The sequence below is a fragment of the Mytilus californianus genome, unplaced genomic scaffold (assembly GCF_021869535.1).
Source record: "Mytilus californianus isolate M0D057914Y unplaced genomic scaffold, xbMytCali1.0.p SCAF_14, whole genome shotgun sequence".
Classification (NCBI taxonomy): Eukaryota; Metazoa; Mollusca; class Bivalvia; order Mytilida; family Mytilidae; genus Mytilus; species Mytilus californianus.
In genome coordinates this window covers 23,485,210-23,505,837 of record NW_026262626.1, presented here as the reverse complement: position 1 = coordinate 23,505,837, position 20,628 = coordinate 23,485,210, and the positions used below count along the sequence as shown (strand labels likewise).

The following is a 20,628-nucleotide window of genomic DNA, read 5'->3' as shown; positions in this document are numbered from 1 at the left end:
TTAACTTCTATTTAATTAAAAGAGATTTAAGATCAATTAGACTTTTCTTTGTTTTTTGCTGAAAGTTGAACAATTAAGCATGATAGATGAACACATATCTAAAATGTTTCCATGTTTCTACATTAACTACTATGAATCCAAAATGAAAATAAGTCATGTAAATTTGACAAAAATTCCATGTGTACAGCAATTAAAATCACCCATGATATCATCACATAAATACTGGAAATATAATTCATTCACAAAATTCATCATTCAATATTTGACATCAGACAAAGGTCATGAACTTTGTAAGTGCACACTGGAAGGAACATCCTTAAATTATCCAATTAAAACATTCTAAATAATTATTTCTCAATCCTCTCCTACAGGTATAGCATCTTCTAATCGTCTTAAAAATTTAAGTCTCAATTCTGTTATATTATCTCCCTTTAATTGATCTTGAACCAGAGACATATATACAAATATGTCTCTGCTTTGAACAAACCGCACATCAACATCCATTTGAACCTGAAATGGAATATTGCAAAACAATCAAATGTGAATTAAATCTAAATGATGTGTTGTTTTACATTAAATAATGCTAAAAATAATAGAACCCAAAACATTTACCCCCCAAAAAATAAAAATAACGCAATTCCTTAGAGCACAAGTGGCATATATAGTTATACATGTATTAAAAGATTACTGCATTTTTTTTTGGACACATGATATTTTTTGTAATGGCTTCATCAAAATTTCATTTTTACAAAATCAGGATAAAACCAAAAAATCTTAACTTTAAAGGTCAACATACATTTCCGAATGACAAAGAAGTCCATACTACATTAGTACATACATGTATCAAGATCCAAATTGTACCTGATTCATGCTAAAACTGTACATGTCTACATGAATATGTATGTAGCACCCCTTTGACAAGTCCTTTCAGACAGCAGTGCACCTGTACAACATGTGCAAGAGTTTTGTTTCTGGTGAGCATTTGAATTATAAGAAATGCTGGTTTTAAGCCCTATAAATCTGGCCCTAAATATGTATTAACACGGGTTGTCTCTCTAGAATGGAGCACATATCCCAATTATATTTTTATGCAGCATCATATCACAATTAATTTTTTTATGCAGCATCATACTCCCAATTATATCTTTCTTATGCAGCATCATATCTCCATTATATCTTTTTATGCAGCATCATATCCCAATTATATCTTTTTTATGCAGCATCATATCCCAATTATATTTTTATGCAGCATCATATCCCAATTATATATTTTTATGCAGCATCATATCCCAATTATATCTTTTAATGCAACATCATATCCCAATTATACCTTTATATGCAACATCATATCCTAATATTAACTTTTTATGCAGCATCATATCCCAATTATATCTTTTTAAGCAGCATCATTTCCCAATTATATCTTTTTATGCAGCATCATATCCCAATTATATCTTTTTAAGCAGCATCATATCCCAATTATAACTTTTTATGCAGCATCATATCCCAATTATAACTTTTTATGCAGCATCATATCCCAATTATATCTTTTTAAGCAGCATCATATCCCAATTATATCTTTTTAAGCAGCATCATATCCCAATTATAACTTTTTATGCAGCATCATATCCCAATTATAACTTTTTATGCAGCATCATATCCCAATTATAACTTTTTATGCAGCATCATATCCCAATTATATCTTTTTATGCAGCATCATATCCCTATTATAACTTTTTACGCAGCATCATATCCCAATTATAACTTTTTATGCAGCATCATAACCCAATTATAACTTTTTACGCAGCATCATATCCCAATTATAACTTTTTATGCAGCATCATATCCCAATTATAACTTTTTATGCAGCATCATAACCCAATTATAACTTTTTACGCAGCATCATATCCCAATTATAACTTTTTACGCAGCATCATATCCCAATTATAACTTTTTATGCAGCATCATATCCCAATTATAACTTTTTATGCAGCATCATATCCCAATCAAATCTTTTTATGCAGCATCATATCCCTATTATATCTTTGTACGCAGCATCATATCCCAATTATATCTTTTGATGCACCATCATATCCCAATTATAACTTTTTATTCAGCATTATATCCCAATTATATTACCTGTACAGTATATATATAGAATATATATCATATATCTTCTTGTTGATATGCGATATTCCAGGGTTTGCGTATTCAAATTTCCGTTTCAGAATCTAAAGTAATTTCATTATTAGTACACCAACATGAAAACAACGCCACGTCATTGGTTGAATTTCCATTGTTTGGGACGTTGTAAGCCAATCACGACGTTTTGGTGTTCGCTTGTAAAAACATTACCCAGAATGCATATGTTTCTGAAATGGTGAATCGACATAAAATAATGGTGTAACAGATGACAAAGGCGAAAACATTTATTCGTCGTAGTATGATCAGCACGACGAGTGCCACTTTCTGACCTAGTCCTATCGTATCATAGTACCCGAGTTAATCTCTATTAATTAACAAAAAATGGTATTTCATATCTTTTATGAATTGGCCTTGTTTTATTTGTGATATTTTATTTTGTATTGTCTGTGTTGTGCATTTGCATCATATAGTTTAACTTATTTTTTATATTTTAAAATTCGTATTCTTTCAATTTTATAATTGATACAATCAGAATTTAGCCAAATTGAATTTAGATAAGGGGCGTTAACGGACTTATAATCGGTAATGACTAAATCGATTGTGTAATAGAATAGAAATTGTAGATATGCTTGGCAAATTTTATGGATAAATGTCTATTGTTGGTAACCATAATATGTTTAATCAATGGTTTTCCTACGTCGACGTATAGGGCACATTTTTATCTTATTTGCTCCTTTCTCGTTTTCAGTTTTCTCAGAGACATATTTACACAGGCGTGTGTATTTATGTCTGGTTTTCTCAATGCAAATGTCAACGGAAATGTTTATATGGAATCTATATACAGACACTTTACAAAAAAAATCGTGTTTTGCATTGAAAAGGACTTTTTGAAGAGTAAATTCATTTTAATATGTCTGTGTTTTTTCGAGAGCAGTCCTTGTTTTTTCGAGTGGGTCCTTGTTTTATCGAGTGAAAAAAATAAAAATTCCTATGGCTAAAAATGTAATATGTCAGTGTATTTATGTTTGAAAAACAATGAAACGGTTCAAATAAGGTACTTTTCAAAGCACGAGACAATGTATTTAGCCAGCATAATAATGCTGTATTAAAACGTACATTTCATAAAAAGTCATCGTTCATTTGCAACTAAAAATATTCATGTTAGTGTACCAATATGGATTTCATACAGGAAATATTCCGTGATGTAAACAATCTTTATGTGAGCTCAGACATGTTAGATATGTAATAGTTATACACCGAGGGATAGGTGTGTCTTGATAAGAAACCCCGACGGCCAGAGGCCGGAGGGTTTTTTTTATCCAGACACGCCATATCCCGAGGTGTATAACTAACTTACACCCGATGCTAAACCCTTCAAGCAAAGGAGTATTTGAAGGGGTTCTTTTTTTTTATTATTCAAAAAGGATGCTTAATATTTTTTTCACAATTGGAATGTCCTAAAATATGTTTTTTTTTAATTTTTTTGAAACAACTTGTAGTAAACACTATTAGTAATGTCATATGTTCATGCTATTTAAAAAATAATCAATTTCTATTGTTATGAATAACAATGAACTGTGTTTTCGGGATGTAGAAGCAGGGGTTTCCAGAAACCCCGCTCGTCACACCCTGTGGTCAAAATCAATTGTTATTCGTAACAATAGATCTATTCAATTTACACTTGTTTCAAAAATAGAAACTATGAAGTATAACAACAGAACTGGGGTGTTAGTACACATAGTGTGTAAAAAGCGGGTAAATGTGTGTTGATTTTTTTTACAAAAAAATATATTCTTAAAGCGGGTAAATGTGTGGTTTTTTTTACAGAAAATATATTCTTAATGTTTTATTTACTATTTGTCTTGATGGTAATATTAGTTATCTTGGTGTAATTAGAGGTGTACAGAATTCTACACCGGTGTAAAATTCCGTACACCCCTGATTGCACCAAGATAACGAATTTATTTCTTATTTAGCGTTCGTTTATTTATTTTTATTCCCGAGAATAAAATTGAAAACAAAAATTATGAAGAACTTCAACTACATATGGTTTCAACACCGACGTTGCTGCGCATTGTCAAATATTATCTATTTTTTTTTATTTGTGGAAAAATTGCAAATTTTATTATTTGGGGAATATTGGAAAATATTTACTTTTCTTCATTTGTTTTTTTTTTTCAATTTTTTTAATGTTGGCAAAAATTAGATTTTTGGGAATTTTGGCATATTTTTTATCCCCTGGTGAACTAAGGTGGGGTGTTATTTACATCCGGGTAATTAACCATTCAGATTGCAAGATTCTTGCTTCATAAGAAATAATGTTTTATCGTTCTAGAAATGGAAATCAAGAACAATGTTCAATGCTCCTACTGTGAAGAGGAGTCTGATTGAACGTATGCTATGCTTGGTCACACATAAATAAAACACTAGCATAGCTTCATTTCCACCAGAAATTAAAAGAATAAAAATTGACAATAATGTATATTTGTAAGGGAAAGCATATTATATACACATTTATTCTTTTTTTATTATTTTTCCAAAAGGATCGACTTAAAGCTTACAGATTATTTATTTCGTTGTTTATCAAATACATTGAATAAGTCCCCGAGTTTATCATCAGCTCAGTAGTCAGTACTTCGATATTGACATGATTTATAACAAACCTTTCTAAAATTATTTACCTCCAAGGTGGAATGGGGAATAGAGTTATGGTCACTTAAGTCCTATTCCGAACGGCAGTAAAACCCTTGGGATGTCTGTTTGGCTGTGTGAGATGTTTAAGTATGCATCCACGTCCGGTCAGAATGGGGCGTATAGAGAGAGTGCTACGCTCATTGCACGTTAAGAACCCTTGCAACAGTTCTTTGAAGGGTCCGTAAGTGGCCTGTTGCAAGGCAAAATTTCTGTCCATATCTAATATACCGTTACAGGACCTACTTATTGGATTTATTGTTAATTTGTTCTCTTCCCGAACATACATGACACATTTGCCACTGGACGTTAAGCAAAATTAACCAACAATAAATCATTTAGAATTGTATGTTTATAAAGTTAAAAATTATAAAGAGGCTATCAGACAAAGTTGACCTTAAATGGATTTGGCTATTTTGTTAGGTTCTTTTGGTCATACAGCATACAATTATAAAAGTGTTGTTTTCATTTTTTATTAGATATTTCTTAAATTCAAATGTTATTGTAATTAATTAATTTGAATTTGGGGTGGGGGTCCTCTTTTGGTAGAATATTTGGGTTTATATTGAATTTTCTGATTGTTTACTCTTTTTCCTTAGTTTTCTTGTTCCTATGTTTTTTCGTTACTGTAATATATATCAATCATAAAATATTATTGACTGTAAAAAAAAGGTAGCATGCAGTGAAATTAAAAAAAAAAATATGAGTCCCTGTACTCGGTTCTTAAGGCCGTTTTAAAACGGACGTCACTCATTGATTTCTTGTATATCGTAATACTGCTAGGTTATGGTATAATGTTTTCAGAACAGAAAGTTGGGAATATATAATATTGTCCTTCACTTGATTACAGTTAATTTTAAGGTCAAGAATGCCTTAATTCTTCATCAAATTTTCTTTAAAAAAAACCCGGACGTTTTAACTGTTGCTCTCGAAAAAACACGGACAATGCAAACCACTGAATTTAAGGTTAATTACAACAAAATTGTGCGTCTTTTGTGCTTGAAACATGTATAGCATTCAAAATATGGTGGACAGTCATGAATAAAACTATTATATTATTGTGAAATAGCAGTAAATTGACCTGATCGCATATTTTATCACTCGAAAGAACCCTATCTACACTCGAAAAAAATGGACCGATTCACTCGAAAAAACACGATCGCCGCCGGACACTATACCTACCGTGGTATTACTAAATTTATCTATGAAAAAGGACTCAGGTCAAAACCCGGTCTCGATCTTGTTATAAAAATAATATTAATAGAGGAAATGCAAATAAGGAATCTTGCGTGAATCAATTAATTTGATAAAAGGTCCGTTATTAAAAAAAAAATGATGAATTTTTCGAAATTATCGAATTACTTACTAGAAGTAAAAAGTAACAACTTAAACAATACCGTATTCATATTTTATTCAACTCCGTAAAGCATTTAAACATGCTTTCATATAACTTAATATAAAACTTCAGTCTATTTATCTTCTATAAGCAAACACAGACAGATTCTCGATACAATATTACTTTGTGACAACACTTGATTGCCTTAATTGGATCTCTGGAGGCTTGAACATTTAATCAATTCTATGTACGGTCAGGATCTCTGTGATTAGCAGGATCTCTGTGATTAGCAGGATCTCTGTGTTTAGCAGGATCTCTGTTATTAGCAGCAACATGCAGTGAAAAATTGTGCACATCAGTTATAGCTTATTATGTCTTAAAGTATATTCCCGTGGCGTTGAAGGAGGCTTAACTATATTATTTGGTGATCTTGGGTCAATATTTTATGAATGTGAAGTTAGCAGCCGGTTCGTTATTCGATATTCGATATTCAATATCCAACCGGCTGCTAGCAGTCGGTTAGATATTCAAAATTTAATTGAAAATCATAAAAAAATTAGATACTTGATAACATTAAAAGCACGGTTTTCATAGTTAAGAGGACTGATGAGATACGTAGGATATAAACCCTTTTCTAAGTTGCATATTTGTCTTTATGTAATATAGATTTTTATCAATAAAACAACTTCAAATATGTACTTTTATATAGGATATTTTTAACACAAAAGGAAAAACCTATAACTCTAGAAACATTTAGAAATATCAATAGAAATATTTATGGAAAGCCCAAAAAAGAAATATATAGTGAAAACCTACCTGAGACCGCTTAAATGAGGGTGAGACCCCCCTGGTCGTTCAATGTCCATAAAATTCGACTTAATCAAAGACTCTGTATATGTAAAGGTTGTATTAGAAGGATTTCCCAGAATAATGTCATAGAAGACAAGAAGTGTATCCAAATTCCTTTAAGTCACGTTTGTATCTATCTATTAACTAACTGTCTGCATAACATTAGCTAGATTGAGAGACCAGGGGGCTCTCACCATTGCCCTGTGCCCTTTGTCCTGAAATTTTGACAATTTTTAGCTGAAAAGATACAGTCTAAGCCCTCCGTAGGTATCGAAGATGACATTATTCTGGAAAATTTTGGTACAATCTTTATTTATACAGAGTCTATGAATTCGTCGAATTTTATGGACATTGAAAAAACAGGGGGGTCTCACCGTAATTTAAGCGGTCTAAGGTAGGTTTTCGTTATATATTTTGAATATCCAACTGGCACTTTGGGCCCTCCGTAAACATAGAAGACAAAAAGTGTACCCAAATTACTTTTAATCACGTTTGTATCTACCTGTTAACTAACTGTCTGCTTAATATTAGGCTGATTGTGAGATCAGGGGGCTCTCACCATTGCCCTGTGCCCTTTGTCCTGACATTTTGACAATTTTTAGCTGAAAAGTGACAATCTAAGCCCTCCGTAGATATCGAAGATGACATTTTTCTGGGAAATCCTTTTGATACAATCTTTATTTATACAGAGTCTATGAATTCGTCGAATGTTATGGACATTTAAAGAATATGGGGGGTCTCACCGTCATTAAAGCGGTCTCAGGTAGGTTTTCACTATGTATTTCTTTTTGGGGGGCTTTCCATATATGTTTCTATTTATATTTCTAAACTTTTGCTTGAGTGATCGGTTTTTGTTTTTGTTTTAAGAAATATTAGATATAAAATTACAGTTTTGATGTCGTTTTATTGATAAAAATCTATATTATATAAAGACAAATATGCAAATTACATAAGCATTGATAAGGGTTTATATTTGAGGACAACGAGAGTTTAAGACAACTTGAACGGGTCATAAAACGATTTCCTACGTATCTTTCTACTCCTTTCAACTATAAAAATCATGCTTTTAATGTTATCGAATATTATATTGTTTATGATTTTCAACTAAATTTGAATATCGAACCGACTGCTAGCAGCCGGTTGGATATTGAATATCGAATATCGAATAACGAACCGGCTGCTAACTTCACATCCATCAATATTTTCATTCTGTATGATTGTAAGAAAATGAATATAAAAAATGGTGATTTCAGTTCATTAAAACACAGAAGTGTTGGTCTGTTCAATAATTGAAAAGACAACCAAAAATGCATATAAATATGTAGGTTAGAGGCAAATGCAAAAAATTGAGAGAGAATATATTCTGCTAATTACTTTATTCTTTATTCAACTAGAAAACTTCGGACAAGAGTTCATAAAAAAAAATAAAGTGTAAAAAAAAAAAAAAAATGTGAATTTATGTACATTTAAGAGAATATTTCGTACTAAATGAATTAAAATGAGTGTTAAAATGAATATTTCTTTCGCTCAATATGATGCTTATGTATTCCATAGGTCCTTTTGAAATTGTTGCATCTGTCTTTTGGGTTATTATATATTGTTATTTTATCTTAATTTGAATTCGTGTTTGTTTTTGTTTTGGTTTGTAGTAATAATAGAATGACTTATATTGATATAATTTGAATGGACCATTTTGTCTCGATCTTCTTACTATATAACCAAGTAAATGCTTACAAGTAGCGATAAGAAAAGTATCCACAAACGTCCACCAGTTAATAGGGTTTTGTTATTGTTATAAAACTAAGGCTGCAACCTCAGGCAAACTTGACCTTTTGCAGTTTAGTATTTTTATATGCTCTTCTCAGACTGGTTCCCTCCCTCGCAACATACGGGTACCTAAAGCCAGCAGATAAAAGATAGGGAACAAGTCTGCCGTTTTTTGATTTTAGGATCTGGGTTCAAGGAACAGATGTTGTGAGCATGCAAATCATATGCGTTTTTTAATAATTGATGTATTTGAAAAATCCCATTGAGTTAATGTCCCAAGTCAGAAGTCCGTAGTTCAGTTGTTGTCGTTGGTTCATGTCTGTCATATTTGTTTTTCGTACATTGTTTTGTTATAAATTACGCCGTTAGTTTTCTCATTTGAATTGTTTTATATCGATCATGACGGGGCCTTTTATAGTTGACTATACGGTATGGGATTTTCTCATTTTTAAAGCCGTACGGTTGCCTCTAATTGCTTACATCCAATTCAATTAAATTTTGGTGGATAGTTTTGTCATTGGCAATCATAGCACATCTCCCTTTCTATACTCATTGAAAAAAAGAAGTAAAGAAATGTTGAAAAAATGCGATATAGACTGGATAAGGAGGTTATTTGGCTCCAGATTGAATCATTTATAAAAATTCTAGGACCAATACTTCAATTTGGTTTGTTTACCGAAAAAATCCTTCCGGAATATTTGTGAGGGGATTTGATCCTGATTTTATGACGTTAAGTCTGGTATTGTCTCCCAGCAAGCTGTTATCTAATATAGCGATATTGTTTTTTGAAAAGTCTTAGAATTCTAGGTCTGTCAAATTTCTTAAACTATTTGGTGAAATATACGAAACCATGTTGTCTGCCAACAATAAATATTTTAGATTCGGTATCATTCTGCTAAAAGTTGTATTGATGTTCCTGATCCTGTTAGAATTTATTATAATTCCACGCAAACGTTCAAATTTGATCGGAATCATGTAATTATCATCAGATATGCTATCAATTGCGTTATTAGTAAAATTAATGATCTCTATTTGGTTTAATCCATGCATTGCCGGAAAGCCAGTCATCTCACTGTTTACTATTGCCAGTGTGCGCAGGTTTGGCGTATTTATAAATGAATGTTCATGAATTGAAAGGTCTGTCGCTCCGTCAATAGTTAAATATTCGAGTTTATATAATCCATAACGGGTTTGTTCGGTAATAAAGTCAAATTTACAATACCGTATAGTGATTGTCGAAAAGGAATGTAGATGTTGAAACATTTTATCTTCTAAATGAGAACGTCGTGAAGAAAGACAATCCAGGTTTAGTTCACTAGTCACGTTAGTCTCAAATTTTGAAAATTCAAGATCATTAATTGTTGGTATCGAACAAGTGATTGAAAGTGATCCTGTCTCGTCCAGATCATTGCACTCACAAAGTCTAGGACAGACATACAAGCTACTAATGCTTTCTGTATTTAATGCATACATGATGAACGATCTTTTAAAAGTGGCTATAAACCTAAAATAATTAAGAAAAAGTCATGAAAACAAGAACATGTTATACAAACAGACCTTGAGAAATCATCATTATACAATTGCACATGCTTGTCTGTGAATTTATGCGTATATTTTTGTATCGGGTCATACAACTCAGGCATTCTTCGGGGGTCATCTCGATGGTTAATTAGATGGCATCTTTTTTAGTATACACACGAAATCCTGATACATTTTAACGAGTCCATGCATGTTAATTGTTCGTTTTAGGAATTTTTGAAATTTGGATTATTTTTTATACGTTTTAGTATGTTATTATTTAAATTTGAGAATTTGCTTCAGATCTTCAGTGAACATGAATTTTGATAGCTAATGCCACCTTAACCTGTTTATTCAGACATTATATAATATCCCTTTTCCTGCCTAAAAATATTACATAAATATAGACTACGGGTACGTATAATATTTACATCTTTCTTCCTGGGCTGTATTATATAGAGCATGTGCATTTGTTGGTGACTTTCTGATACAGCTTACACCTTATACTGATGAATTAACATCAGCATGGTTAGCACAATTGTTTATGTAACTAATAACCAAGAAAAATATGTTGATGTGCATATTTCTTTGTTCATTCTTATCTCGCGTAATAATTGTCAACATTTACACTAAGAACATTAACCTTAACTAATGCGGAGAAAGGAAATCATGCAAACAATAAAAATAGATACTTACCGTATTTTGGATACTGCGTTCTAAATTCATTCATATCTGTTACATCGTATATCAAAATTTAAATCATTTCAACTTTAAATTGTAAATATTTTATGCTGCATTAAATATTGTTGCTGAAAACATATTAACTTGACGTATGTGTTTGGAATTGTTTGAGTTGATTTACAATAAATATAAATTTAAATAATTCAAACTGCATTTTCAAATGAATTAATTTGATAGTTTGCGTATTTAGGCCTCGGGATAGTGTATCAGCTGTTTTATTAAAAAAAAATGCTTATGTATAATGATACAGAGGCCCTGATGAATAAATGTATATATATATATAGTTATCTGGCGTCTTGCATTATATATTTATAAGCAATCAGAACTGCAAAAACTGTAAACTACAGATGTATGCCGTACCTGCGGTTCAACTATCTTGAATTCCCACTATTTTTGACAATAAAGACTTAGTTTTGTTTATATTGAGTACGGCTTGTATATAATTTTACTACTGTTTTAAATATTGAAAATTGGAATACATATTTTGAGATATATTTGGCTAACAAATATACAAATTAGATAAGAAATGGAAATTCAAAGACCAATTTAAAATCTAAAAATTTGGTTTACACCGACTTTTCTGAGGGTTAATGCATAAACTCATGTCTAGATCTCTTTTGGTTATCTATGTCCTTGAGTTGTTGAGACATACTGACGTAAACACCAACATCTTTTATTTTTTAGACAAAAAGTTACATGACGGTTTCCTCATCGCATAGGAAGAAAGTTGTCACTTTCAACAGATGCTTTCTACACCGCACATTTAGTAAGAAAAAATCAAGTGCCATGCATAGTCTTTCATGTTATGAAAAGTTTAGAAATTGAGAAGGAAATGGGGAATGTGTCACGAAACAGCAACCCAAATCAAAGAGCAGAAAACAGCCCAAAGCACCAATAGGTCTTCGACACAGCGAAATCCCGCACCCTGAGGTGTTAGGTTGGATGGACAATATAAAATTTGTATCATCAATGCTGTTTTTTATCTGTTTAAATGTGTTGCAATCCATATTTGAATATTCTTCTTAAATCTGACTAAGCAAGGACTATACTCTTTTTTAAATGATCCAGGAAGTATAAAAAGTCTGGTTTTCTGAAAACAAAATTGTTAACCATTCCTCCAGATCCTTACTATACAGAAAGCTCTTTTTTTATCCCGGTATCTATGATGAGTTTATTTAGAGCATTTAATTTAAAAGAAAAATGGGCATGGGTTCCTTTGACCCATGCAAACCCACCTGGTTCGTGGGCACACGGCCAATAACATTGCTAAATAAATTTATATGTTACTTTTCAAGAAACCAACTTTTTTTCGAATATTAACATTTTAAGTTAGAGTAGTCTTAAAAATTTGACCATAGAATCAATAGGCGTCCATTTCTTCCCTATATCTTTCATTTCTATAAGTTTCATTCAAAGAGAAACTGAAGTATAATCATCTGTAAACCATTTAATAAATTTTACTTTTAGCAACGATGACCTTTAATTGTGATTTATTTACATCAGAATCCAGGCCTTTTTTTAATCAGTTAGGCTAAACGCAATTTACCACCAGAAAAGCATGCGTGTCGGATAAACAGACAGACGGACCAAGCGACGACTATATGCTACCTATTTTTTTCGGTTATAGCATTAGGGATTGAAGTGAATAATTTGTAATTGATGTTTATAAAGAATGAAATTAATATCAAACATTTGTCTTTAAAATTAAAGAATAAAAATTACTGTTTAATTGATGAAAAGAATTATTGAAACAGGATAATTCGATCAAAAAGTTTTTTTGGAGACATTTTAAGTGCTTTTTAAAAAAAAAAAATTTGCTTACAGCAACATATGCTACAAAACGTCACAATTACATTTCAATATTAAAATATAAATTAAACGTAAAAACCTCGATGACCTCGAAAGCCAAAATACTTCTCTATGTTACAAAAATTATTACTTATAATTTCATTCAATATTGTAATATAAAAGTATAATATTACACAACTGTGATTGTCATACAAGATAGTGTGGTAAGGTGATAATACATGATTTAAACCCATAAAATGAATTAAATCCCATTCATATTCTCTTTTTTCGATAGTATCATGCAGTTGAGTGACATTGCAAGGTCAATGCTTTATTGTCAGTAATAGGTGAAAATTGTATAAAACATCAGATTAATTGAAGATGTTTAAAATTTCATTGACTTTACCCTCCCGAAGGGTATGATGAGTGAGTCACATGATATCAGAAGCATTGAATCCTTACAAAGAAAAGTTGATGATAAATTCCAAATTGATCTCTCTTTTTTAGACGCGACTTTGTAAATGTTAAAAGGAATAAACCAATAGATTGACCGAGCGATGCATATGTCTAGATGCAAGTAATACATGCATGTTCTGGATAATAACACGTTAGTACCACCATCTGTATGTACATGCTGACTTAGTACAACATCTGTACTATATTTTAAGGGCTAGGTCATTATGTCTCAGTCAACATAAAAACACATTGATTTACTGAGAGACAATTTTTTGCTACCACTATGACCATGTTTATTGTTGGTGGTGTTAACTTAGGTCTAACACGCTCGGGACTTTTAGTTCACTAAATACCAGTCAACAAGAAAATCCATTAATCTATTAAATGGCAATAACAATCTTTGCTACGTTTTATATAAAAATATGTACAGCTACTCTTCTCTTTGGAAAAGTAGCCGAAATAAGTTGAAGAAGATTTCGTCTGTCCCGACTAGGGATTGAATCCTATTTGGAGACGAAGAAACTTAGGGCATAATTCCATGAGACCACAGAATGAGTACTTACAGATACATTTATAGATGACAAATTTATTGTTGTAAATCAAATTTTTGAAATAAAACTAAAACATTAGAACTAAAACAATGGATTTTACCATCTATATGATAAAGTTAAACAACAAACACATTCGTCAATAAAAGTAAAAGATATACATACGATTAAATCGATAAATTTCGGCTTGTTCTTCTTTCCATTACACACTGCATCATACTTTATGTCAAAACGAAAACGAAATAACTTTAACTTTAATATACACAAATAGGAATATCATCACAGAAACTAGTCTGTAAGAAGAAATAACGAGATTCTAACGAAAGCGGTATATGCAACGTATCTCTAAAATTATATCATAAACTATAACAAATTATAGATAAATTTGATAACATAAATTGACAGGGGAGAATTCACCAAAAGCTAAAAACAGTAATTGTGACTCACTACACTTGTTTTATAACTCAATTTGGCACGACACTGAATCTAATTGCACCTCAATCTTAAGATTCCTATATGCTGCTAGACAACAAAAACCCATCGGTCTTTTGAGTGTCAGAAAATCGATTTCTATAGCAAACGTTATTTCATTTAACGGCAATAACTCTGCCATAGCCTGACCTAACACTTAACTATATGGATTCTAACTCTTTATATTCCAATAATAAATAAAGAGTTCGGAGAGAAATGAAAGTAATTTTCTTTAAATAGCACATGTCTCATTATAGATTGAGAGAAGTAATAGATATGGCGTCAACACTACTGTTATATTATTCACCATCTTAAACTCTTTTTGTAATCAGAAATTGAAGAGGAAAAATAATTTGCTTGAAGAGGAAAACAAACGGTAGATGTCATGTCAAACTTTGATATGCGGTATGGGTTTTGCTCATCGTTGAAGTCCGTATGGTGACATATAGATGCTACCTTTACCTCATGTGGTCTCTTGTAGAGATTTGTCTCAATTTCAATGATAACACATCTTCTTATATTTAAATTGTATTAAAATGAATAGAAACGGAAACATGAGAAACATATATACATAGTAAGATACAAGATCAACAACTATCTTAAATATTGGAACGAACAACCACATCAATGTATAAAGCCTGACCAGGTCAGTATTTTATGGATCTGTTTATGGTGGTAGTGTGAAGGAGTTAAATCTACAATTTGTCATATCGATATTTTTTTTTATTCGAAAGCTAATTATATGTAATGAAATGTTATATGTGTGTCAAGATTTATGAGGAGAAATCTTGAACGATATAATGCGAAAGTGTAAGCATGTTCGGAAGTTTAATAACACAAAATCGGTCATTATTATTTTCCCATTATTGAACAAAAGGAGCTAAATGTGTTATCAAATAAAGAGAAACAATTTTTGGTCACCTTAATCCATTTCTGTATGCATACATTGGGATGATTTTAAGTAGCTTACTCGTAAACAAAAATCAGGATAGTTCCCACCCTAGAAACAAAGGTTGGATGTTTTTTTTTTAAATCCATGTACATATGAACATACGTAGAAAAGACACTTGTCTAGTTTAGAAGAAAATGTACGTTGACCTCAATGTCTTTTGGCTATTTTTGCATTGATTTGTTGTCTCATTGACAGTCTCCTTCAATTCCAATAAAACGTAAACAAGAAATCATTGGCTACGATTAGAGCTTGGTAAATAAAGGCAATAGTAGTATACCGCTGTTCAATAGTCATAAATCGAGTTTACTGAAACAAATCCGGGTCACAAACCAAAACTGAGGGAAACACATCAACTATAAGAGGAAAAAAACGGAACAACAGAAACATTGAACTGCTACAAAAACAAACGCCAACAATAAACGATAAAGCATATGAGAATACAAATTCCTAAAAGTTTGTGAGCATCAAATTAATGGGCTGTTACAGTATCGCTAGCTTAGGCCAATATTTTTCAAGGTGTTTCAGTGTTATCCGAAGTTCTAGTAAAATTAACTTATTGATATATTTAAGACAATCTCGATATTTATACTGTTGGTTGAATTATATCACTGACATTATGAATGAATTGTATTTTTGACATTTGTACCAATTCTGTCGGTTTGTTTTGCTCACATATTTGTTGTCTATATAATGGAATTCATTGCGACTTTCATACAAGTGATAGGTTTAACTAGCTATTAATATTAGGTTCAATCCACCATTTAGGAATATGACAGTTGTTCCATTCGTCTTTAAATTTGCCATTTGATAAAGTCTTTCCATTTTAAATTTTCCTTGGAGTTCGGTATTTCATTTTATTTTACCTTTTATTTTGTAAGCGAAGTCTTCATGTCTATAAATATAAAAATATACGAATTTGATTGGCATTTTGACAAAAAAAAACCAAAGGCTTATCTAATGATCTTCGAAAAATGATATAAAATAATTGCCGTTTCAGTCAATGCATAATAATCTTATTCTTTGTATACATAACCAGAATAAAAGAGAATGCTTCTGTTTGTAATTGACCTAGAGCACACCTTTTATATTATAATTGTATGAACCATTTAAATTTAAAATGAAAGACGTACATATGCATTCAATGTACGTTTCGTTCTAAATACTGCATACATTCATTAATATCACAACGATATTTAAGAGACGGTGAAAGGGGAATAACACAATTAATCTATATGTGATTCAAACTAAGCTAACGAAAACTCCTCAATGTACATTTAAATAAAGTAGTCCTTATTTAATATTGCTCTGATTAATAGACATTTGTATATCTACTGCTTGTGAGGGTCTTACTTGTCTCGAGTCTTACCAAACTGCATGTGAAGAAATTGAGAAGAGATTACCCTAAAATGACATTACCACCAGTTCTTTTCAAGTATGGAAATATTAGACTTAATAACGAACTGCCACTAGACCAGGTTTCGGACTTCGGACCAGCTTATTAACCCGTTCAACTAATTTTTGTAGAAGCAAAGTTTTTCATCTTTATTTCAATAATGAGATTTACAAAGGAAAGTCAAACAAAACAAATTGACATAACAAAGAAGCATAATCACTTTTACTGAAAGCAAGTTAAAAGTACTTGATCTACCAATATAGAAAAATATTTTCTAAAACTGCAATATTATATAGTTTCGTCATCGTGGAATGAGTAAGTATTTTTGTACACAATGTGCAATAGATAAAATAAAATAAATGAGACAGTTTAGTTGTGTTTCAATTCCATGTGTAATTAATCGAAGCCATATCATAAAAATAAACATCATGAGTATTGAGCACTTGCAGAAAACATTCTGAGATTGTTGGAAGTTATCGCACAAAAATATAATCCAACTGAGGTCTATATAAAACTTTTGAAAAAAATAAATGTAACCGGTGCACTGCTTCATGGTTCAAGAGACTTTTCGCTATTTCTTATGAAATTGTATAGACGTTTATAATGTAAACTATCCTGTGTTGAAAACTAGTATTTTTCCCTCGATAAAACAATAATGAGGCACATTTTTGTGACCTTGTTCATAGGATCCATAGCAACCGTCATTTGACCTCAAACTAATGAATTTTCAAATAATTATAAATATTTGACGTGTTTCAAAATTCATATTGTATATATACACACTGCAATTATTCATGATTATATAAACAATTATACTATATACCCGTTCATCAAATCAGAAGCTTTAAAGTTGACTTTTTTCCATAGATGTGACAAAGTTTAACTACTGTCTTCACATTCATAATTGAAAATGAATATTTGATTTCCGTCGGCAACCCACAGATGGTTATTGAAAACACCGATAGCCGCTGGTTTGTCCAGTCCGTTTCTTGCATCGAATAATGTTTTCTTGTACTTCAACTCTTTGTCAAGTACATACACACTGTGGTGACGATAGTCTGATACTAATGTGTTGCCAGCTTTATCGACGCACATTCCTTTACATTCAAAGTTCTTCTCTGGATTAAACCCATATATCCCTTTAAAACAATAAAGTTTATTACATTTATCAGATTTTGCCTCTAAAAGCTCTATACAATGCAAGTTAGATTCATTGTCTACACGATATAAGACACACACGCCTGATTCTAAATTTTGTATGGAACATGGTCGCTTCCAAACACTATTAGAAAATAACGAGCGTTCAGTTACTATTCCATCTGTGTTCATCCATATGATATGGTTGCAGCAAGTATATCCGTAATGTTTACCTCCTGTAATAGACCAATTATATGTTACTACTATGTCATCTTTTATGCAAATGCAATATGGATTGCACCTTATATATGTACACATGATACCAACGTCTGCAAATCGAACTAGTCGTCTATTTGGAAGTAGTTTCATTACAAAGGATTCATCAGAACGAAGTACCAAGACACAGCCATCTTTAAGAACAACAATATCATCAACTATCTCTGCGTACACATCATCTTGCAAGGAATGATCGACAATTTTAAGCAACTTCCGGTTCGAAATGATCCAAGCATCCTTTTCAGAAATAGGAACTATTTTTCGAACACGCTTTATATCCTGCTTCAATAGGAAATTAATCGGATATTCATCTATTTCATCTGTTACTTCATCGGATGAGCTTTCTATGAAATCATCTTTTTCCATGTCTTCAGCATCAAACCATTCAATGTCTGAATCCTCAGAAAAATCTGTTTGAATTGACATGTCAGAACACGAGGGCCATGCTGATACATCACCTTTATTATTTCCATCTGAAAGGATTACATTCCCAATTGAAAACTCCATAGTTGGTTTAAAGTTCGGTTTTGGATGATTTATAATTCTGTCACACGTTGAGGAACATACTTTCATTTCAGACATAATATTAATAATATGGTTAAGGTTATACTCGGGAAGCTTATCAATGTCTAAATTAGTTATTTCAGTTTGTAAATTATTGACGTTTGTTTTTTGCTCTTGTAGTGTTGTTTGATAGCTTTTGAATGTATTTCGTAACTCAGACAATATATTTTCCTCTAACAAGTCTATTTTTTGCTTCATTTTTTCAACACTAGTTCTAATTTCACAATTTAAATTTTCCTCGTCTTGTGCAAGTTTATTCTTATTCTCCGACAGCTTATCACTAAGTGCAGTAAGTTGTTCAACATATTTTCCCCTAAACATCAGAGCCTCCATTTCTGTCCTTATATCTACCTCGGAATCTCGCAATGGGCTCAGGTCGTGCTTTTGGTGTAACTGTCCTAGGCATTTAAAACACATAAAATCCTTACAATCTTTACAGAAGATCTGGTATTCTTCTGTGTCATGGAATCTACACTGAAGTGGTTTCTGAGATTTTAGTAAGTCTTGTTTTTCTACTTGTTTTAACGTATCATCCGCCATAACTGGAAGTGTAATTCAATATGTATACACGTCAATAGATATATACTTAACTACAATATATAAACAAGTTGTTATTGATTTATATGGGTTTAAATGTTTAACACGAACTAAAAATAAATTTTTGCAAGATATAAATGACTACATTTTTGTAATAAAACTGATAGTAAATTCATTAAAAACCGGGGATCACAAATAAATTTAAATGATGTGAATGTAAAATGTCGTTTGTTTAAATTTAAATTCTCTCTCATATTTCATTTTTAAAATAATCTGATAAGTTTAACAAAGAAGGAAAAAGGAAAAGATTGATTAGTGGTAAAAAGAAGAGAAAAATAAGTGAACTTTACGGTGTAAAAAACTAAATAAATTTCATTGGTATCATTACATTGAAAAAAATCAATCAGTACTGAATGTTTTTGCAGTTAATTTGACCTCAGATATGATATGTTCAAAAATGTCAGTAAAAGAAGTAACAATTTGATAAATGTATGCTAGCGGACTAGCTATAAAATTCAAATATGTAATGTTTGTTAACTTGGCATCCCCATTATGAAATTACTTATGCGATGGCAAAAACGCATTACAACTCGACACTAAACAAACTTTCCATATCTTTTTCTTATGAAGTCTATACAATTGTCTATGCAAAAGAAAACTTTTGGTATATTTGTCAATTGAATAATACTGATTTAAAAATCACTCCTTCCATATTGTAGTGATGTCGGACATGCAAGATGTTATACCATAAATCGGGGCATACTGGGGCGATCGAAAACAATGAATAAAAGAAAGACAGAGAAGACATAATCGAAAAGAAAAAGACAAACTTACAAACAGACTCGAGTTGATTGTATATTTTCTACAGTATTTATTTGAAAGATTATTCAAATATCACCGAAACGACAAAAAGAAAAAAGAAAATGGGATTTAAATTCAAATTTAGATATCAGAATAGAAATGTTGAATTGTAGAATAAAATTATAATGCAATTATTCAATTCTATTATGTTAGAAAAAATCCTTGAAATGTCATTTTAGATTAAAATTCAAAGTTATATTCTTAATTTGTTTTCGTTGCTCGAATTTCTTTTTCTTTATTTGATTTTTTTAATTAAACGTCATGATGCAGTGCCAGTAAGCAGTTCATATTGATAAACACATTCATTTTATCAGTTTGCTACCGGTTTGGTTAACTGGTTCCGTTCGACCGAATTTGAATAGCCATAGATTTATAAGGAAATAGAAACTAAAGATTATTCAAAGCAAAATGATGATAAACAATTATGTTTTGCCATTACGATCGAAGGTATCAACTACATTGCAAAATTTGTCAATAAAAATCTAAAATATTCATTACTTCCTTTTAACAGTAAGGAATCAATCTTATCTTTTTGATGTTCATTTATATGAGATCAGTTTAGATCAATAGAAAAAAATAGTTTTCAACTAAGGAGGTA

The 20,628-nt window shown here is 31.2% G+C and overlaps 3 protein-coding genes across 3 annotated transcripts in view; 2 read left to right on the top strand and 1 right to left on the bottom strand.

Annotated features, from left to right (window-relative positions):
- Positions 1 to 20,628, top strand: part of LOC127724438 (transcription intermediary factor 1-beta-like) — a 75,493-nt gene that overhangs the window by 21,015 nt on the left and 33,850 nt on the right. The gene's annotated exons all lie outside the window — the stretch shown is intronic.
- Positions 1 to 20,628, top strand: part of LOC127724434 (uncharacterized) — a 78,856-nt gene that overhangs the window by 32,772 nt on the left and 25,456 nt on the right. The gene's annotated exons all lie outside the window — the stretch shown is intronic.
- LOC127724435 (uncharacterized) lies at positions 15,844 to 19,173 on the bottom strand. The gene is made up of 2 exons (XM_052231399.1): positions 17,479 to 19,173; positions 15,844 to 16,154 (listed from the first exon to the last, which is right to left on the bottom strand). Exon 1 carries the CDS (start codon positions 19,170 to 19,172, stop codon positions 17,535 to 17,537), a length of 1,638 nt encoding a protein of 545 aa, XP_052087359.1. The 5' UTR covers position 19,173; the 3' UTR covers positions 15,844 to 16,154; positions 17,479 to 17,534.

Coding starts and splice junctions, on each gene's coding strand:
- LOC127724435 (XM_052231399.1), bottom strand. CDS start 19,172: ATGGCGGATGATACGTTAAAACAAGTAGAAAAACAAGACTTACTAAAA.